Genomic DNA, 20,231 nt, shown 5'->3' with positions numbered 1-20,231 from the left:
ACAAAATAAATTAAAAAAAAATCCTTAAAAAGGATAATATAAGATCGTGTATAGAACTGTCAAATGTTGGCGGAAGTTACCGCACTAAGCCTGATAAGCGCTGTTTTTGTTTATTTATTATTATTGCATTATTATTAAATCCAGTTTTTAAACAAACATTTTCATTAAAAAAAGAAGAAAAGAATACAACACAGCATTTATACACTAGGGGGAGCGTAATATCAATCTACATAAACCTTTAAGGGAGGCCTGTTAGGCGCTGTAGTACTGTGGACGTGAAAAAGCGCAGCATAAATATTCTGCGCCGGAAGTACAACGTCCTTTTCTCAGTGATCAAACATGGCGGTGAGTACAACAGAAATTGTGATCATGATGTTGTATAATTGAAATCAACAAACATCTGCTTATTTTGAGATACTAGTCAAGAGGAACACGCCGTTATTAATCTGTCTTGCTCTGACATATAAATTAGTGTCACTATTTTTGGCCAGAACGTTTAGATGCGTTGTATATTCCGACTAACAGGAGTTGTCTTCACAGTGTGCTAAAAAGCAGAGACTGCACTGAATCACAAAGTTTCTTATGTGCCTACCTGAATACAGAGCATACCTCGATTGGAAAAAACCATGTCTGGAAAAACAGCGCGCTCGTTCCTTTAAGGATTGAAATGCCACAAATTACGGTTTACCGGCTTAATTTTCTTTATTTGCAGCAGCTCACCAAATGGTGGATATGTCCGGACATGTTTCATTTGGACCCGTTTCTACAATACAAGTGGTTTAGAAGAGTAACTTACAAGTCTGCCTTGAGATTGGCGTGTATATAAGTGATTTAAGTTGCTATTGGCTCATCAAAGTGTGAATGTTGTCACAAGAGAAGTCATCGTATACGTTTTCTCACAAACTTGCCAACAAAAAGTGCTACACCTTAGAGAATAATGTAATTGATATCGGAAATATAAGATAATTTGGTCAATTCAGAAGTTGTGATGGAACATTGCAGTCATGACAGCTAATTGTTGATATGAATTTCATTGTACAGGAACAGGGTGAGAAAAAGGAGAACCCTATGAGGGAGCTGCGCATCCGCAAGCTGTGCTTGAACATCTGTGTAGGTGAGAGCGGTGACAGACTGACCCGAGCTGCTAAGGTGTTGGAACAGTTGACCGGCCAGACCCCTGTTTTCTCCAAGGGTAAGTATGATTTGTTGTTTTTGTATTTGTAAAACTCTGTGTTATTCAGCTGCAGTTTTAATGTGGATTAAGGTTATGCCATTCAATTATTTTAACTCCTCTCCCTCCCAGCCCGCTACACTGTGCGATCCTTTGGCATACGTAGAAATGAAAAGATTGCAGTCCACTGCACTGTTCGTGGTGCCAAGGCTGAGGAAATCCTGGAGAAGGGGCTGAAGGTGAGAAGTTAACTCCTGAGAAAAACTGTTTATTAAAATTAAGACAAGTTTGCCAGGGCATTGTAAAACATTTTAGTTATTTCTCACAAACTTATCTGTTTAAAGACATTTGTTATAGATAAGGGTGGGTAAAAATAATGATTTCCTGATGCATCTCTGTCTTTGTTTGAACAATATCGATTCTTAAATCCTAAGATCGATCTTTCAAACTGTGGCAACCCTCTTTAATGCGAGTAAATCACCAAATCGCACGCTATGTGACTAAAAATTTCCAATTAGCCACTGGCTAGTAAACGTTCAGATTTCACTCACCAATGATTGAAGTTTAAGTAATTGGCACAAAAGTCCCTTCACCGCATGTTGAGAAAGTTTGGTTTAACTTGTTCTGTGTTGGCAAAGACGAGGTCCACAGATCAATTTGTTACTGAATGTCTTTTAAAACCCTTTCTGTTATTTATATATTTAATTCTAATCACATGGATTATTTTAAGTAATTACGCACATCTCTTGTTATATGCGCTTACAGGCTGATGCTGCTCGTAGTAAAGAGACCGTACCGATTAAGCATGTGTTTTACATATCAATGTAAATACTTGTAAAATGTGCGAATTATTCTAGTAAACAGTAAAAACGTAACAAATTGCATTTATTATGAAGCATGTCTATTCAAGACATTGATGAAATAGACTGAATTTGAACATTTTTCAAAAGCTAAAACGTGACCAATTTATTGAAAAACGTGATAAAATATAAATTGTAAAATATTTTCTAATTGTTCATAGAAGGGTTGCCTAGAGGGTTCCTTTTATAATTTAAGTGCATTAAATTGGGCATGGTACCAGACATGTACCCATATGAATCGATGTAGAATTGAGAGCTTTTGAAACCGAATCAAATTGGGAAATGTGTATAAATACTCCGCCATAGTTATAGGCGAGTTGTGTATGTAGTTGGTTCTTTAATGTCCAGCATATTTTGTATATTTTGTCCAGGTGCGTGAGTACGAGTTGAGAAAGAACAACTTCTCAGACACAGGGAACTTTGGCTTTGGTATCCAGGAGCACATTGATTTGGGCATCAAGTACGACCCTAGCATTGGAATCTACGGTTTGGACTTCTACGTGGTGAGTTACACGAATATCGCTTTTTGAATCAAAGTACGTCTATACAATTTACAGTGAATTAAACTTTTGGATTTCAACAGTTTAAAGGAGCGTGAGAGAAAAAAAGGCAATCTCAGGATCCTGGAACTGTAACCAATTCTGACCTGTTTCTGGAGCATAGAAGTGGATGATTATTCTTAATCTGACTGTTTTTCTGTAGGTTCTTGGCAGACCTGGTTTCAGCATTGCTGACAAAAAGAAGAGGCAGGGCCGCATTGGTGCAAAGCACCGTATCCGCAAGGAGGAGGCCATGCGCTGGTTCCAACAGAAGGTTTGTGTTTTAAAACATTGTACTTACCCTGACCCCAGATTCCAAAGCAGTCCATTATCCAGCACAGCTGCTGTTGAACTAAATAGCCTTTGTACACTATAAATTTACACTTTAATTTTTTTATTATTATTTATTTAAAGCGCGATGCAAAAATGCTACATATATATTTTAAGTTAATTCAAGTTATGGTCATTTTGTCAGCATAACTAAACCTTTGATAGATAAACGCATGTATCAGTTAATTCAACTTAATTTACTTAAAGGTATGTAACACAATTAGGATTTAAAGACTAATAGTGTGTTGTTTCAAAATAACATAATACTTCTAATTTAATTGCCTGAGAAGTAAATGACTGAGGAAAGTCAATAAACAATTGATTCTCCAATTAAGTGCACATAAAGCTGCACTTCAGCTATGCACATTCGCATGCACAAGGATAAATTACATTGAACAGGATCCAACTTCACCAAAAGGAACACTAATCATGTTAATTGTGACTAGGGCTGCACAATTAATCTAAATAAAATCGAAACCGCGATATGACCTTGTGCGATTTAATTAAATATTCTGCTCTTTTCAAAGTTTATTTGCGCTGCAGTCTATATTAAGAGAGCATTGTTGGTGTTTTCAGAGTTCGGTTCCATTTGCTTACGTGCGCTAAACGTTTTATTTACACTAAACTGGAGCATCCTGCATTATTATCTGCAGTAGCAGCATTTCAGTGTCCGCAAGGCACTGGTATCATAATAATATCGCAGAATGCAAGATGGGTTATAATTCAAACATCTTTATTAAATGATTGCTGAGCAAACAGCATTAACAGTAACACCTGTAGAGTCCAGAAACTTCTCTTCCTCCTGTCATTTGTTTACTTCATGAGAGGGCGTGTAATAAGTGCGACACTCAACGCAGAAACGAGTGAAAGTGGAACTAATATTACCAACATCCAACAAAATTAAAAAAGGAAGGAACGTACGTATAATAAATCTATATAAAAGATTTAGTTACTATAATGCATTACTAAATGAATAAAATAATGAAAAAAAAATTATTCAATTAAATGGTGACAAACTAACCAAAATTTTCACTTTAAATGTAATTGCACCAATGGGTTATCAGTTCAACTTGAAAGAATAATTTGTATAAGCCAACTAGTTAAGGCCTAGAATAAAGTAACATTTATATTTTGTTTATTGCATTATTCAATCAACCAAGATTATTTTTGACAGCAAAAACTAGGCAACAACTATGGTTTTTACCAACAGGGAAATTTAGTTAACCGTGATATTGAGCAGAAATCTTGCATATAACCAGTTTTGACAGAGCTGCTGATAAAAAGTTAAATGATCAGCATCGATTGATGAGATGAAAAGAAAATTGGAGATCGTATCGGATGTTAAAATCCTGATTGGAGCATCCCAAATATTCAAGTTGACTTTCAAAAACTAATGATGATTAGTGGGCTGAGACCCTATCACAAAATGGACCGGTACACTGAGGATGGTAACAATTGAATATGAAGAAGACTTTCACTGTTTATTTATTTATTTGTTTGTGGGTGAACTGAAAAAAGGTCTCTTAGGTTTTTTTTTTGTTTTTTTTAAGTGGGCTCAAGTGTGAAAACCCCAGCAGTCTTTTTGCAGTTGAACATGTGGAAAACATTACCATCATAATCGCAGTTCAAATCGCAATATTTTTCAAAATAATCGCAATATGACTTTTTTTTTTATAACTAATTAAATGCCCACAATTTAATTTGGACCAAACAAACATACCTAAATTATGCAAGGGCTTTTGGGTATTCCCTACAACCTCAGTTATGTATTCATCATGAGGTAATGGTACCTAAAATATAAATTTCGGGGCCCTGCGTAGCTCGGCGACCAAAGACGCTGGCTACCACCACGAGTTGTGAGTTTGAATCCATGGCGTGCTGAGTGACTCCAGCCAGGTCTCTTAAGCAACCAAATTGGCCTGGTTGCTAGGGAGGGTGGAGTCACATGGTGACCCTGCTCGTGGTCCATATATATATATATATATATATATATATATATATATATATACATGTATGTATGTATGTATGTATGTATATATGATTCTCTCTTGATGGGGTGCGTGGTAAGTTGTGCATGGAAAATGGCGTAATTGCCTCCACGCTAAGTCTCCATGGTAACGTTCCCAGCAAGCCACGTAATAAAGTGTGTGGTGACTGTCTCAGAAGCGGAGGTAACTGTTATTTGTCTTTTGCCGCCCAGATTGATTTGAGTAACTTCGCTGCCACGAGGATCTAGTGAGCATTAGGAATTGGGCATGCCAAATTGGGGCTAAAATTAAAATCTTAATTTTATGAATTTGTAAGTAAAAGTTCAAGGAACTCAATTATTATTTTACTTTATGCATCACTCCAAGTTCACATTAATATTTTTTGTTGTACACAATAGAGCTGTTCAGCTGTGACCTCAGTTTGTAGGCAAACCCAGAAGTCTAATTCGCCATGGGTTCCCTCTGTATTTTGCTGTTTTTATTTTTAAACTTAATAATAAAATAAGGTCTGTGGTAAACACAGAGGTGGGTAGAGTAGCCAAAAACTGTACTCAAGTAAAAGTACAATTACTTAAAAAAACATAATTACTCCAGTAGAAGTAAAAGTACTAACATAAATAATTACTTTAATAAGAGTATGAAAGTATCCAATAAAGAGAGTATCCAGCAAAAAAAAGTATCCAGCAGTGAGTAACTTGTTACTTTTACTAATGACATAATAGACGTTTACTCCACTATATTCCATTACATAATATATGTTTATAGAAAGTGAATGGTGACCGAGACTGTCAGTTCCTAGTATTCTTTGTAACATCTTTTGTGTTCCACATAATACTAAGCCTCGCACTGGTTTGGAACAACATGAGGGTAGAGAAATGATGAAAGAATATTAAATTATGGTGGAGCTAAAGAGTTTACCCAAAAATGAAAATTCTCATTTACACACCCTCATGCCATCCTGGATGTGTATGACTTCCTTTCTTCTGCAAAACACAAATTCAGATTTTTTTAAAGAATTTTTTTTAGCTCTTTAGGCAGAATTTTCGATGCTCCAGAAAGCATAAAGGCAGCATAAAAAGAATCTGTAAGACTCCAGTGGTTAAATCCATGTCTTCAGAAGTGATATGATAGCTGTGGGTGAGAAACAGATCAATATTTGTCATTTTTTGCTAGACAGCAAGGGGCAATATGCAGAGAAGTATGTGAATCACCAAAAACACAAGAATGTGAAAGTGATCTGTTTCTCATCCACACCTATCATCACTTCTGAAGATACTGATTTAACCACTGGAGTCTTATGGATTATTTTGATGCTGACTTACGTTTGTTTGTTTGTTTGGCTTTAAAATGTTGCCACCCATTCACTTGCATTGTATGGACCTACAGAGCTGAGAAATTCCTCTAAAAATCATCATTTAATTCAGCAGAAGAAAGTCATACACATCTGGGGTTGAGTAAATAATGAGAATTGTAATTAATTGTAAAGTTACTCAAGTAAATGTAACGCTTTACTACCCACCTCTGGGTAAACATTACTGGATGAAACAAATGTCATACCTCAAACAGGAAATTTGAAGTAGCTGTGAGTGTTACAAAAAAAAGATATTCAATACAGCTTCAAAATTCACATTTGACGTGTGACTATGTAATTTATGGCACTTTTCCATTGGACGTTACAGTTTGACTCAACTCTGCTTGCTTTATTTTTTTTGAGCTTGCATTTCCATTGCAGTTTAGTGCCGCCGCAACTTGGATGGGATTATAGGCTGATTGTCAATGTTGCGCCGCCTCTACTGCTGTAACATCATCTTAAAACACGACACAAACTGACCAAAACAGTAACCCGATAGCTAGCTGTTAGCTATAAGCTCATTGTGCTGCATAAAGCAGTTGTTGCATGATGATTTTACACAAGTATAACAGTTAAATTGGCCTGGTTGTTTTAGAAGCAAGCTTCCAGTAGCTGGTCAACTAAATAAAGTGAATCTTTCAATCAGATTGAGTTAAAGTAACAAAACGTACCATCTTTTTTGTTAATTTTTTTTAATATAATTTTCCCTACACTGTTGGTAGGTCTGGTCTGGTGGTAGCAGTGTGCGGCCAACAGCTTAGACACTTCCTGAGAGACTTTATCATTTCGCTCATCGCTAACGATTGGACTGTCTGCACCTTGTTTATTGACCACTGCATGGTTTTGCGTGGCGTGGTTTTTTTTTCTCAGTGTACTAGAAGTCCTAGCACATCCTGCTGGCCTTTTTTGGCTTGCATTTGATCTTGATTTGCAAGGAGAGGGTCTGGTTTTCGAACCATGTATTTTTACAGTCGTGTATCTATGTTTATGGCAAAACTTTGCGCTCATCGTTGTAATATAGAGAAAGGTAATGTTTTTCACTCAAAATTGTAGATGCAGTCATAGGTGTTTATAACAAGTTGTAGATGCTGCAGTGCATTCCAACTGTTTATAAACTCTGCTTGATTTCTATTTAGCTACACTGGCACTATGGTAATGTAATACATACTATCCTGTGGCCATTTTTTTTAAAGGCCTTTCCAAGGATTTTTAATTTGTACCAGGGAAGTCTTTTTCTGCAAAAGTGATCTATGAGGTTGTCTGCTCACGATAGTAAATAACTGAAGAACATAGAACATGTCCTTTAATTGTATATTTGTTAAAACTAATTCATTGTATGTTTGCTGACACAAATTCTTAATTGTAGCTTGTTCAGATCAAGATTCTGTCAGCGTAATGATAATATTGATAATAGTTCTGAACAAAAGTGGTTTCCAAGGTTGTTAAAATGTCTCTCTGACTAGACTGTTTTTGTTTGAGCATCTGCCAGCTTCAGTGTTTTCTGCTGTCATGAACTTACCTATTCTTGTGTCTCTTTTCAGTATGATGGCGTCATCCTCCCCGGCAAGTGAAGGACCACCTTTTTGACAACACAAATAAAAGAAATCCCAAATTGTACATTGTCCTTATGTCTTCTTTTTAGTACAATTAGGTTGTTGCTCCTTCACAATTCACATTATACTCAACACAAAATAAAATTATATTGTTTTTAAACTTTAAAAAGTAGCTTTTGCCCACTATACTTGAGGTCCTTGAAACAGACCTTTTTAAATATGGAATTCCCTTTTCATAGTGTGGAAAATGTTTTTGCATAAATAAGGTGAATTGCACACCTAAAAGCAATGAGACTGAACAAAAGATCAACCTCTGATATGAATCAGATTCTGCTCTGCCAGATGATACAGAAGTATTGTACTGTAGATGTAAGTGGAAGTCTGGTGTTAGGTTTGTGTAGTTAAGTGGTAACTGACTGGGTAAGTTTTTGGATTTGTCTCAAAACCTGTATTTAAAATATTTGTCTCTGGCAGCTTTAACATGGCACATTTATGTACTATATAATGCATCAAGTTTCTTAATACTTTTCTTAAACTGTTTCTTGATGGTGGCTATCAAAGAGCGGACGTGTTGTGAAAGATTCCACATTTCAGCACTTTTTCTCTTTTTTTTTTTTTCTTTCCCATGGTTTGGCTTTTATTTGGTGTGCGTTTATTTTTCAATTGGATTCCCTTGAGGCTCGTTAACTTGCTACATTTTCCATGTTTATTCATTTCAGTTCTAATTCGGTTACATATTAATTGACATTACATTGCTTACACTTTGAGTAGTCACTTATTGTTTGGTATTTTTACTTGGATTTATGAGTTCACATTTTGCGCATATGTACAGGTCAGTTAAAGGGATAGTTCACAAAAATGACTCACCCTTATGCCAACCCAGATTTATAAGACTTCTGCAGAACACAAAGATTTTTAGATCTCAATTTTGTAAATCCATCAAATGCAAGAGAAAGGTGACTAGATAGATTAAGCTTCAAAAACTACTAAATAATTGAAAAAATAATCCAAACTCACATTCTGAAAGTGTTGATTTATATGGAAAAAGGATTGAAATATTGATCCGCTTCTCACACAAAGTGATTGCTTCTCTTCTGAACACAACCGTCTATGGTACCATGTTGCCTCCAGGCAGCACAGCCTATTTTAGTTATTTTTAATAAAATGAGACACCCATTTAATTGGGCAATGCTATATCAGGGAGAACTCATACTAACCAGTGAAAATGTAAAAAAAAATTGGTCAAGACTCACAGGGGTCTATTTTGTTTCCTCTTTCAGCACGTCACATGGCTCCATATTTTCTCCAATGATAAGTGCATTTTTCACAAATTTTTGTCCAGATAATAGCTTTCAAAAAATGTGTCACCTTCATTGGTAAGTAAAGAAGTATTTTCAAAAACGTTACATTATATGTCATCAAATGTATCAGGATATTACGAAAAACTGCATGTTGCCTTGAGGCAACATTGTCTCCAATGACAAGCTAAGGTGTGCCCACTGCTGACATCCCTCTTGGAGAAGTTCCAAGCAATCCTAATTGATGGAAATCTTTGTGCGGATGAAAAAATAGTCCCATTCAAGAGGAAAAACCTCATGAAACAGTACAATCCCACAACAAAGGGATGGAAGGGGTTGATCTAGACTCTCTCATCGCCTTCTACTGAACAAAGATTCGATCCAAAAAAGTGGTATCACCGAGTGGTCTTCCACAAGTTCTACCTCTACCGGAGAGACAGCAGAGACTGTGACATCCTCCCAAAGGGTGTGTGCATCCTTGCAAAATTCAAAGCTGAAGTTGCAGCATGTCTCTGTATGGAGAGGAAGACCTTGACGAGAAGGGGGAGACCATCACAGCACAGTGAGCAAGAACAGAAACCCCTGTAGAACCACAACCATCAATGCTGGTTCGCTTTGATCAGACAAGGGTTATGCAAATACCCAGGATGTTCAGGCATTGTAAAAGTGCAGTGCTCAAAATGTGCTACCTACCTGTGTTTTTCTGTTGAGAGGAATTGCTTCCTCAACTTTCACAAGCAGTGAGGTGCCATTTGTGAGGAAGGATATTTTGTGTGTATGTGCATGCTTGTAAGGATGAGGTGCCTATTAAGATAAGCTTATGCTGATTTTTTTTTTTATTGTTTTATCTTGAAACAACACTGATTGTAATGTTTTGAAATGATACATTGATGATAGGATTGTTTGGTAATACCTGTGTTCAGCTCGATATGAAATGTTACTTTTTATTAAATATGAAATGTGTAATACATCAAAAACTAGATAAATCTGTTTGTTCAAGTGTTTTTTTTTTATTTATTTTTTAAGAAATTGATGTTTTCAATAAATATATTTCTTTTTCTGCATGAAAATGTCAAATGTTTCAATTTGTCCATTGTGGTACAATGTTGCCTTGAGGCAACAAACTTTTAATAAATAAATAAATGTCAAAATAATGAAAATGTTTATTGATATTCTTATAGTGTACAATTTTAAGCAGGAAAAGCATTTCAAAATTGAATTTTTTTCCTCATTGATATAATATTGCGTACCATAGAGGATGAAGTACTGGAGTCTTATGGATTACTTTTATGCTGCCTTTATGTGATTTTTTAAACTTGAAAGATCTGGTCACCATTCACTTGCATTAGATGGATCTAAAAAGCTGAGATATTCTTCTTTTAAAATCTTAATTTGTGTTCAGCAGAAGAAAGTCACAAATCTGGGATGGCATGAGGTAAATGAGAACATTTTCGGTGAACTATCCTTTTACGTGTGACCACTCCACAGATGTGGGAAGGCAGGTTCTGTCATTTGACTTTAAACAAAATAAGTGTATCTGGGTTAAAATGGAAATGCAGTAGCCCTGTGAATTTGTTTTGATGATAGCAGGACTAAAGACTGGCTGTGTGATTTTAATCTGTGTGGGTTAATGCAAATTCCACTGAGTGCAGTATCAAATTGGGTGCCTGTTTGTGTATTATGTGTGTGGGGTATTGACTGTTGGCCTGGACATCTTGGCACATAAAACATCCTAATTATCACATAACTTTTACTGTTAATGTGTCAAAATAGATTAAATGAAAATCCTGATAAAATAAATAGCAATACATGATTTGAAATACAGATAAATACAATTATATATTGCTAGATTCAGTACTATTAACTTAGCATGGTTTGTGGTCATCCCATGATACTAGTATTTTCAATAGAACTGTATGGCTCAAAGTCTACAGCTAATTCGTTCATAGAAACTCACAAGCACACACCTTGCTGAAAGCTTTCCTTTTTCACATTCTTTTTTAAGTGGGCCCTCCTAATCCTTGTTTGAGCTCCAATTGTACCGAAAGCCATACTTGGAGTTTAAGAACACGACTGAAAAAGACTTCTGTGCACAATGTCCTTTCTTATATTATATTTTACTTTCTGTTATCTAGTTTTCCATCTCTCCTACTGTCCTTTCTAAGCTCTTACTAATCACTCTCATCCTGTCTCTCTCTTGCTCTCTTTCTCCTGCTTTCTTTTCTCATGCATTAATATGCTGTGAAGTCTGGTCTTGATTAGAAGGGGTGTTCCGGTGCCTCCGAGTCGTGTGGTGAGGGGGCAAAAGTAGGGCACAGCAGGACACCCACACTATGGGTTCTGAAACATCTTCCACAGCTGACCAGCTGTCAGTGGCTGGTCTATAACACTGGACGGCTGACTTGTAATGCTTCTCGGATTCATTCCATATACCCAGAAGGTACAGGTGATCTCCATGTGGAGATAAACCAGCTGTGCTCACTCCCAGGGGCAGGGTTGCAGCTCTGGTGCACTCCTCGGTCTCAGGGGAGAACACCTCCATGGTCATCACATCAATGCGGACTCCACCGGGGCCAAGCTGGCTGCCACCTACCACATACACCTTGCCACCTAGTGTTGCAGAGCAATGCCAGCCACGGGGTGTCTCCAACTCTCCCTGCTCACTCCAGGTGTCGCCATCAATGCTATAACGGATGACTGAGCGTGAGTAAGCACAGTTGACATAGCCACCTGTCACCAGGATGTCTCCAGATGGCAGGACAGCACTGGCGTGGCAGCATCGTGGCATATCAATTGGGGTACACAGCTGCCAATTGTTGGAAGAGGGCTGATAGCTATCAATGGTGTCCAGGAGGCCCTCAGTGTTGCGGCCACCAATGGCATACAGCCACCCATCGGTGGCCACCAGACTGAAATGGGTGCATCGCTGGCACATGCTGGTCAAATGTAGCCAAGTGTTGAAGCGAGGATCATATCTGAGGAACAGAAGATAATGCAGTTAAATGTGTTTTAGGCCAGAAACATACTTTATACAAGTATGTGTACATAGATGCAGGTGCTTGGCCACCGCATTGCCAACTGCAACATTGGTCCGGCTGAACACGATTAATGAGCCTTCATTAGTGGGGGGGGAGGTAGAGTTGCCTTCAGTGGTCTGTGCCATTAAACTGGACATGTTAGATTATAAATATTTAGACTTTAACTGACTGGCTCAGTGATATTCTCTTCAAACTGTTGCTCCACCATGACAATAGTTGGCATGAAAGAAAACAATGTCTGCTTTAGTTCACAAAATTAGTGTGAACACGAAATCGAGCTTGCGTAGCTGAAAGTGTCTGCATTCAAGTACTTGCTTCAGAGTATATTTCAGCCTTGAAATGATTGATCGGTTCTACTGATGACTTTTTGTGATATTGCACCTGCTAAGGGTGCCAACAGCATGTTTGGCCTGGTTTCGAGCATCATTTTGATCTTCTCCTCCTGCCACATAGAGAAATCCATCCAACACAACCACACACTGGTTGAAGCTCTTAGCTGGCAGTTGAGTAAGATGACGCCATGTGGCCATTCCTTCACGAGGATCTCTCCACAACACCTGGACTCAGTAAAATGAGTGAGCAACTAAATGAGAATCAAATTTAAATTAATTTTACATCGATACATTGATAATCATATTTCATCACAGCAGGACTATTACAATTCGTCCTTTTAGGGCCACCTTACTGCAGAGTAGGCTCAAACCCTAATCAAAAACACCTGAACAAGCTAACCAAAGTCTGTTTCTCAATGTGCGTTCTGTTGTGTTCTTATGTTCTTGTGGACTCGTTCATCCACTGCCTAAGTTCAATTCCAGTAGTCAAGAACACAATTAATGCATAAAATTACCTGGATGTGTTCATGATCAGGCTGTATATCAAGGATGCATCAGATGGTGACTTTGAGCAAAAACCCGGTACAACGGTGGTAGATGAAGGACATTTATCATTGAGTTTTATCCACTGATATATCAGTGGTTTTTATCTCAAGAGTTTCCTGCTGTAAGCTCATGAAAGTCGGATGGCTTGTGACAGTAATTATACTCCAACATTTGTTGTGTTGTTGGGCATCATTTTTAACACATTAAGGAAACATTTGTTTACAGAGTTTATTCTTTTGAAATGTTACTAGATCTGGAAAATCTCACTGATGTCATGATGATAATAATGCTGTCACTGGTGTGTGATAATGCCAGTAGTTCTCTCACTGCCTTCAAATGTGCTGTGACAGTTAATTGCGCAACAGGAAGATTGCAGCACATCTCAAAGCAACACATCTCCTCCTGTCCTTCCTGAGTTTGTTCTTCCAAGGTGGCTTGACAAGACCAGTCTCCATGAGAACACAAGTCCGTTGTTTGCATTCTTAGAATTGAGAGAAACACCCAAGGTCTTCAAGATGCGGCTTTCCAAAATGTAGGAAGGCAGGGGAAGACTCATTCATATTTTATGATGAAAGTGGGGTTGGGTTGCAGTTACTCCAACCAATCAGGTAGCACTGTACTGATGAATAGTATTGATATGTCCAAGCTTTCTTCATGCATAGAAATTACTCTTCTCCTGCCATCCTATGTTTTGAAAAAAGACGTGTAAGTGCATGGTTGGAACTAAAATTGTGGCCCTCCAGGAGCGGATTAGAATAGCTTTGCATTACAGTATTAAACAATGTCAAGGACTTTATCCAAAAGTTTGGAATGCTTATTTAATATTTACCTCTCGACTTAGGGCAAGCTCTGTAAGTGAAGTGCGAACTCCAATTGTTAGCAGAGCACTTTGGCTGCCACGGACCTTTGTGCGTCGAGACTGCAGCGTGTTCTGCTGGTAAGGCAGCAAATGGTAGTTCATGGCATCTACCAGCAGGCCATGACAGCGAGGATCTAGCATCATACGTGCCACAGGCTGGATCTCGCTGACCAGCTCGCTTGTAGGAATGGTCTCAAAGCGCACATGAGACAGTAGTTCTGCTGCATGTTCCTGCCTCTTTGGGTCAAAGTCTAACCACTTCATGGCCACCTAGGTTTTAGGAAATTTTCAAGTAAGTAATCCTTATTTAGTGTCTGATTCAGTTCACTTTATAAATATAAATGACGTTCATCCTCAACATATCTTTTGACTCTCTGTTGCTGTATCTCTTTATACAGTATGTGCTGTATATATCAGAATATACAGACATATTTAGGTTTTTGGTCACTTTATAAATAGGATATCTCAAGGGTCTGTGAAACCACTATTCCATCCATCCATCAGTGGCATCTACATTAGGGTGCTGTTGTGCAAAATGCATGGCATAATCCAAAATGTATTTTAAGAAATAATATATTTTTTGCATCTTAAACTTGTTTTATGTCCCCTATACATGACAACAGTTGATATTCTTTTGAGAAATTCTATAATTATTAAGGCATGTTGGTTAAAGTAATTTAATCATTCTCATTTGCTATGCACAGGACTAGCCCATCATCCTCCATGTTAATCAATGGAGGTCTGGATCTCAGGAATGTTAACAATGTGAAAATATGGATGCATCTGACCTGGAAGGTGGTGGCCTCCGAGGGCAGAACTAGGTTGTCATCTTGTAGGAAGGATGTAATCTGCTCTAAGGTGAGTTGGTTGAACTGGGTTGTCTCAGAAAACTGGGCAAAATTCTCCATAATATAGCTTTGGGTGGCCTGACTGACAGGCATCAGACCATATGCAGTGCCAATGTTCCATACAAGTGTGAGCGTACAGCTCCATGCACATCTGCTGAAGAGGAGGGATCTGCAGGGTGCTGGCTGCAGACACAGTGCATCCAATGGTTTACAGTGACATGTGTATGCGGCCAAGGTAAGCAAAAGTAATCACATTGGCAAGTCCTGTGGAGGGGAAATTCCAAAAATAGGTATCATATGAAATATAAAATAACATTTAGTACAGTGTTCTAATCTAATGGTGATCATGATTTTGCCAAGTTGCACATGTTTCTGCATCATCATCATTGTTGGTTCTGGAGCAATGATCTTATCAACAAATTAGATTTTAGCATTAGGTTTAGGGTTAATTTTAGGGTTGGGCTTAGGGATAGGGGCTTATACACCAAACAACCATTTCCCTCGGATTTTAGGGGTTGGTTATGGTTAGGGATATGGTTGGGTTAGGTATTGGAATAGGGTTAAGAATGTGTTTATTTGACTGAAATGTTGTTCCAGGACCAACAAAAGATGTTGGTGCAAGAAGTCTTACTTGGCAAAATCAAGTTGATCATGTTCAAAAATATAGCCTGGCTGTAAACTCAGGCACAGATCTAGTTGCTTTTGACACTTGAATGAATAGTGAAACGTTAATAAAAGCAGCTATACTTTACGATATTTTGAAGCTTGTAGTCTAAGTCACTTCTTTAGGTATAAAACGTAAAAAGATTTGATAAAAACTAAAATAAAGGCATTTTGTACAAGAAGTGCATTGGACGTCATTTCTACATGCAATGACTGAAACCCAACCAAAGAGCACCTTCTGGGACTTTATCTTTTGTTGCTTACCTAAAGGTGAGAGGGTTGGGAGCTCCAGTCGTTTGAGCCCAGGGTCCTTGGCCAGGACTTCACGAAGATACTGGCTGACAGAGGAAATTACTAGTTTGTGAACATCAAAGGCTTTGGTTTTGCAGGCCATTTCCATGTCAGTGAGGAATCGCTCTTGCCTCATGCGGCTCAGCTCCTCCAGCAGAGCAGATCAATGCAGGGTGCGAGTGAGCTCGCTGCCCTGGCCAAAACCTCTTTCCCCGGGTTGTATCATGGGGGATGGCAAGGGCACCTCATTGAGCCGATTCAGCTGCTCAATGTTAAGAGGAACCTCCAGCTTCTTGTAACCAGGTTCTGGGACTACCACTCCACTCATAACTGTTGTCAGTTCAGGAATAGACTTCTTGGGGTGAGGTGACTTATTTTTTGGAGCCATTGTAGTGTGTAGGCTGGTTAAATTTTAGCTTTCTTACAGGGTAACAATTAGGGCTAACCAATTCTGATGGACACCTATTCAGAAAGACCCACAGCACTTGAAGAGATTTACTTAAGTTGTGGTTTGTTGTTGGCTTTTCGGTGTTTACTTTTAAGGGTTTAACTGACAGACCTACTTTCAAGTTGTAACGCTTTCACCAGAGCACTGGTTGGCCAAGATACTATATGGGCAGACAGACACACTACACTTTCAAACTTCTGAAGGAGAGTGGCTTGATCAGTGTCAGCACACGGCACCTAAAAAGAAACAGAATTACAATACATTACAAACTTCATATCATGGATGGGTTTCCACTCTGTCTCATTTTGCACCATGAGAGTGATAGACAGGTGCATGTGTTCTCATAGGGGAGTTCCCAAAAAGGATAGGCAGGGTTAGAGTTTATTACAGGCAAGTTGAGGAGGTGGCAAATAACATGTCCATAAACCTTTCCTTCAATCAGGAATTCTGGTTAAAACTGCATGGATAAGGGAAAGAGTATTTTTCATGTGCTGCAACTGTTCGCCATTTCTTAGAAGTTTTTTAGGTTTGCAATGTGAAAAATGTATTTTAAAAGTACAAATATGAAAACTGCTTGTATAATAATTAAAATATATATAATAAATAATTATAATAACATAAAATAGTTTTAAATGAAGTATAGCATGTCATCAACTACTAATATACACTTATATTTCTAAATTAAATAATGGATATAATGGATCTTTGAATCGATATACGATTCAGTCTGTAATAAAGAATGTGTAGTTATTAGAGTTAAATTTACATTCACATTGTATATTAACTACACAGACACAAATGTTTAGTGACATAGCATCTTACAAAATGGAGCACATGTATAAGCATTATATAATTCTTTTTTCATTTTTCATAATCCATCTTAGTTTTGCTCAGGTTGTTTTAAATTTCAGCACATTGCACTTTTTCATATGTTTTTATGTACTGTTTCTATTGGAAGACAGTTGTGCTTATATATCTTCTAAAAATACCATACAACGCTGCTTAAATTACCCTCAATTTGTCATCAATCCCCTTTCTTACCCCCATCTATCCCTTAATCTATGCCACAACACAAAGGTATATACATGTACTCAAAATCAGATGCTGTTGTTTTTCATTTAAGTGAAAAGGCATCTGCCTTTCAGGCACAGATATGACTCAGTTCTGTTGCCCTGAACGCACATTGATTCCACCCATTTACCATGACAACCTTTTTCCACCAGGGACATATGTTACACAAAGGACTGCTTGTTAGTTTTAGCAACAGGTGTGCAAAATATTGTTTTTAATTTAAAAAGAGAAAATATTTAACCAGCCTTATGTTTGATGTGCTTCCATCTTTGCTTTATTCTTTAAAATGTAGACAGGATTAACCATCATGCGCTCCTCGGGTATTAAGGGGATAGACTATTAAACATAAAGAGTGCAAATCATAAATACCCACACACACTTACACAAACACACTGTGTGGCAAAACTGGCAATACTATAACACAGAGCAATTTATTTATATTTTGTCAAATAAAGAAAACAAAAACCTGCCACAATGCAGAACACACAGAAATGAATGGGTGAGACCATAACACATCCACAATACAGAAAACACACACACATTTTCTTATTTTACAACCAGGGATGATTTGGAGAATCTCTGCAGTCATTTACTAGATATACTTGCCAATTCATTTAATTTGCACACATACAATACAGTAATACTAAAATAGTATTACTGTATTGTGCAAAAAATGTCAGTGCTCAAATAGTTTATATCATTTCAGCGGTGTTGCAACATAACATCCATCATTACAGCACAAACACAACTCCTATCTGCCAGTGTCACCTCTCATATGACACCACAGCAGCTGCTGGCCCTGGCTAGCCTTTGAAGTGCCCACACATAACCGCAGCACATTAATAGCTATTTACAACAGCGGTTATAAAGATCATTAAACTGCATGGAGGAAAAAAAAATCAATAACTAAAATAGTCATGATTCATGTTTGTACTTTATTAGGGATGTCAGCTATAAATTTGCAATAGTTTTAAGAAAGTCTCAATAACAAAGTCCACATTCAAATAAAGAAATTCTATATTCTAAAAAAAGAGATTTACATGCTTCACAGCTATTGTGGTGTTCCTGTATACATCATCATATCAGTCAGTATATACCGAATAAACTAAGTCAAGACATGCAGGTTCTTTTTGACTATTATGTTATAATCTAATACTTGAGACTTTTCACAACTACCAGATTCACAGTGCATCCAGAATTGCCTTTGTATGGACATGCACTGATATAAATGAATAATCCATCACAGAAGATATTCTGATTGAGGCCTTTCCTTGACCTGAAATTCACTACACTATTGGCAGTCTTGTTTGGATTTCTAGAACGTTCTTGTTTTTGTAAACACAGTCAGTGATAATACCATTAACCATCTGACCCAGATAACTTACTGAAAGTCATACAGAGATTCCATCTGTCTAATTGAAAAGTGATCAGTTCACATTACTTGATCTAATGCTGCAGTAATGATTTCACAACCTGAAATTCTTCATGTGCACAATATGCATAGGTTAGAGGTAAGCATGGGACAAGGAGAAATTAATATACCTAGTGCTAGATTTAAGAGAGGGAAATAGTTTGTGAGGACTAGATAGGGTAAGAGGAGATGGAACAGAAGCAGCTGTCACACATGTTAGTAGTCAGTCATAAATGTTTAAGGCTTGGTAAATGGTCTGCACTTATATAGCACCTTTTTAACCTTAGCGGTATTCAAAGCACTTTACACTGTATCTCATTCACCCATTTACACACACATTCACACACCAATGATGGCAGATCAGCCATGCAAGGTGCTAGCCTGCCATTGGGAGCAAATTGGTGTTGAGTGTCTTGCCCAAGGACACTTCGGCATGTGCTGTCATGTGGGCCGGGAAACAAACCACCAACCCTGCGATTAGTGGACAACCCGCTCTACCACCTGAGCAACGCCTCTTGGCTGTCTGTCAACACCAACATTCCCTCTGCTAGTACGGCTGGTTATTTATGGAGTGAGAAGCAATCCTCATGTCATTCTTTGTTTCTGACTCTGACTGAGGGTGTTTAAATTTAAAGTACCTCACTACACTAGCATGCTTTTAATAAGAAATTATGACAGTTTGTTATTGGATTGTCTGATGTTAAGCACATTCAAAGTGCTGATTAGCTGTCAGTGCCCAAGCTCAAGTAATTTGCAATACTTCAAACTTTTTGTTTCTGTAATTATCTGGAATTTGTGAAGTCATGCATTACACATATCTCAACTGTTCATTTGCTGTCAAAATGTTTACTCTCTAGCCCTCATGCTCTGTTAAGATTGACTTTACTGTCTTAAATGTATGTTTTGGGTCCCTGAGAACCCAATGATTTATGTTTATATACTGAGTAAATAAAATTTTAGAATCTGGCTTATCCAAACACATTTTACATACATTATAAAAGCTTAAACCATCTGTTCTATCACAAAGTAGATATACGTTTCAGAAATGTGAGCATCATTCAATAGAGCAAAGTTGCTTCTGTTCAGAGTCAATTTGATGCTGGCATATATATAGTAATAAAAATACAATAAAACAAATCCAAATAGACAAAAGTGAACTCCTACACTCTGTAAACCAATACAAACTTCCATTAAATGTATTCATGTTTTTAATAATAAAGGGTCTCTGGCATAGACAAAAGTCAATATTTTCTTCAATGTTCTCTGGAACATAGTCTAATTGTGTGATGTTCTCTACCAAGTGAATGAAAACATACTTAAAAAGATAGAGCAAGGACAAAATGTTTACCTCTACTTTAAAGCTCTCTTTATCTTCCTGCTCTTCTTTTTTTCCTCCCTTGTTCTCTCATTCAGTTTCTCTCAGTACTTCAATCCACTCTGTTTTCTTTCTTTGTCTGTCTGTCAGTCAGAGCTAACTTGGCAGCAGGAGTTAGTGGAAAGGATGGACCAACCAAAGCTCTGTAACATAAACCTATCAGTCCCCAATCCCACCTACATCTCCATCTCCATATGCTTGCCCTCCTACCTCTAACCTGATATGACATACAGTTGAAGTCAGAAGTTTAAATACACCT

The 20,231-nt window shown here is 37.6% G+C and overlaps 1 protein-coding gene and 1 pseudogene across 1 annotated transcript; one reads left to right on the top strand and one right to left on the bottom strand.

The window, feature by feature from the left end:
* The first annotated feature begins 208 nt into the window (after nt 1-208).
* Nucleotides 209-7,856, top strand: LOC127619898 (60S ribosomal protein L11). Its single transcript, XM_052092929.1, has 6 exons — nt 209-345; nt 1,042-1,192; nt 1,304-1,410; nt 2,403-2,534; nt 2,734-2,844; nt 7,781-7,856. The coding sequence occupies exons 1-6, from the start codon at nt 340-342 to the stop codon at nt 7,808-7,810; spliced, it is 537 nt and encodes a 178-aa protein (XP_051948889.1). The 5' UTR covers nt 209-339; the 3' UTR covers nt 7,811-7,856.
* An 87-nt stretch (nt 7,857-7,943) lies between these two features.
* Nucleotides 7,944-20,079, bottom strand: LOC127619897 (kelch-like protein 31; annotated as a pseudogene).
* Between the last annotated feature and the right edge of the window lie 152 nt (nt 20,080-20,231).

The sequence above is a fragment of the Xyrauchen texanus genome, chromosome 26 (assembly GCF_025860055.1).
Source record: "Xyrauchen texanus isolate HMW12.3.18 chromosome 26, RBS_HiC_50CHRs, whole genome shotgun sequence".
Taxonomy (NCBI): domain Eukaryota; kingdom Metazoa; phylum Chordata; class Actinopteri; order Cypriniformes; family Catostomidae; genus Xyrauchen; species Xyrauchen texanus.
This window is presented reverse-complemented; position numbering and strand designations above follow the sequence as displayed.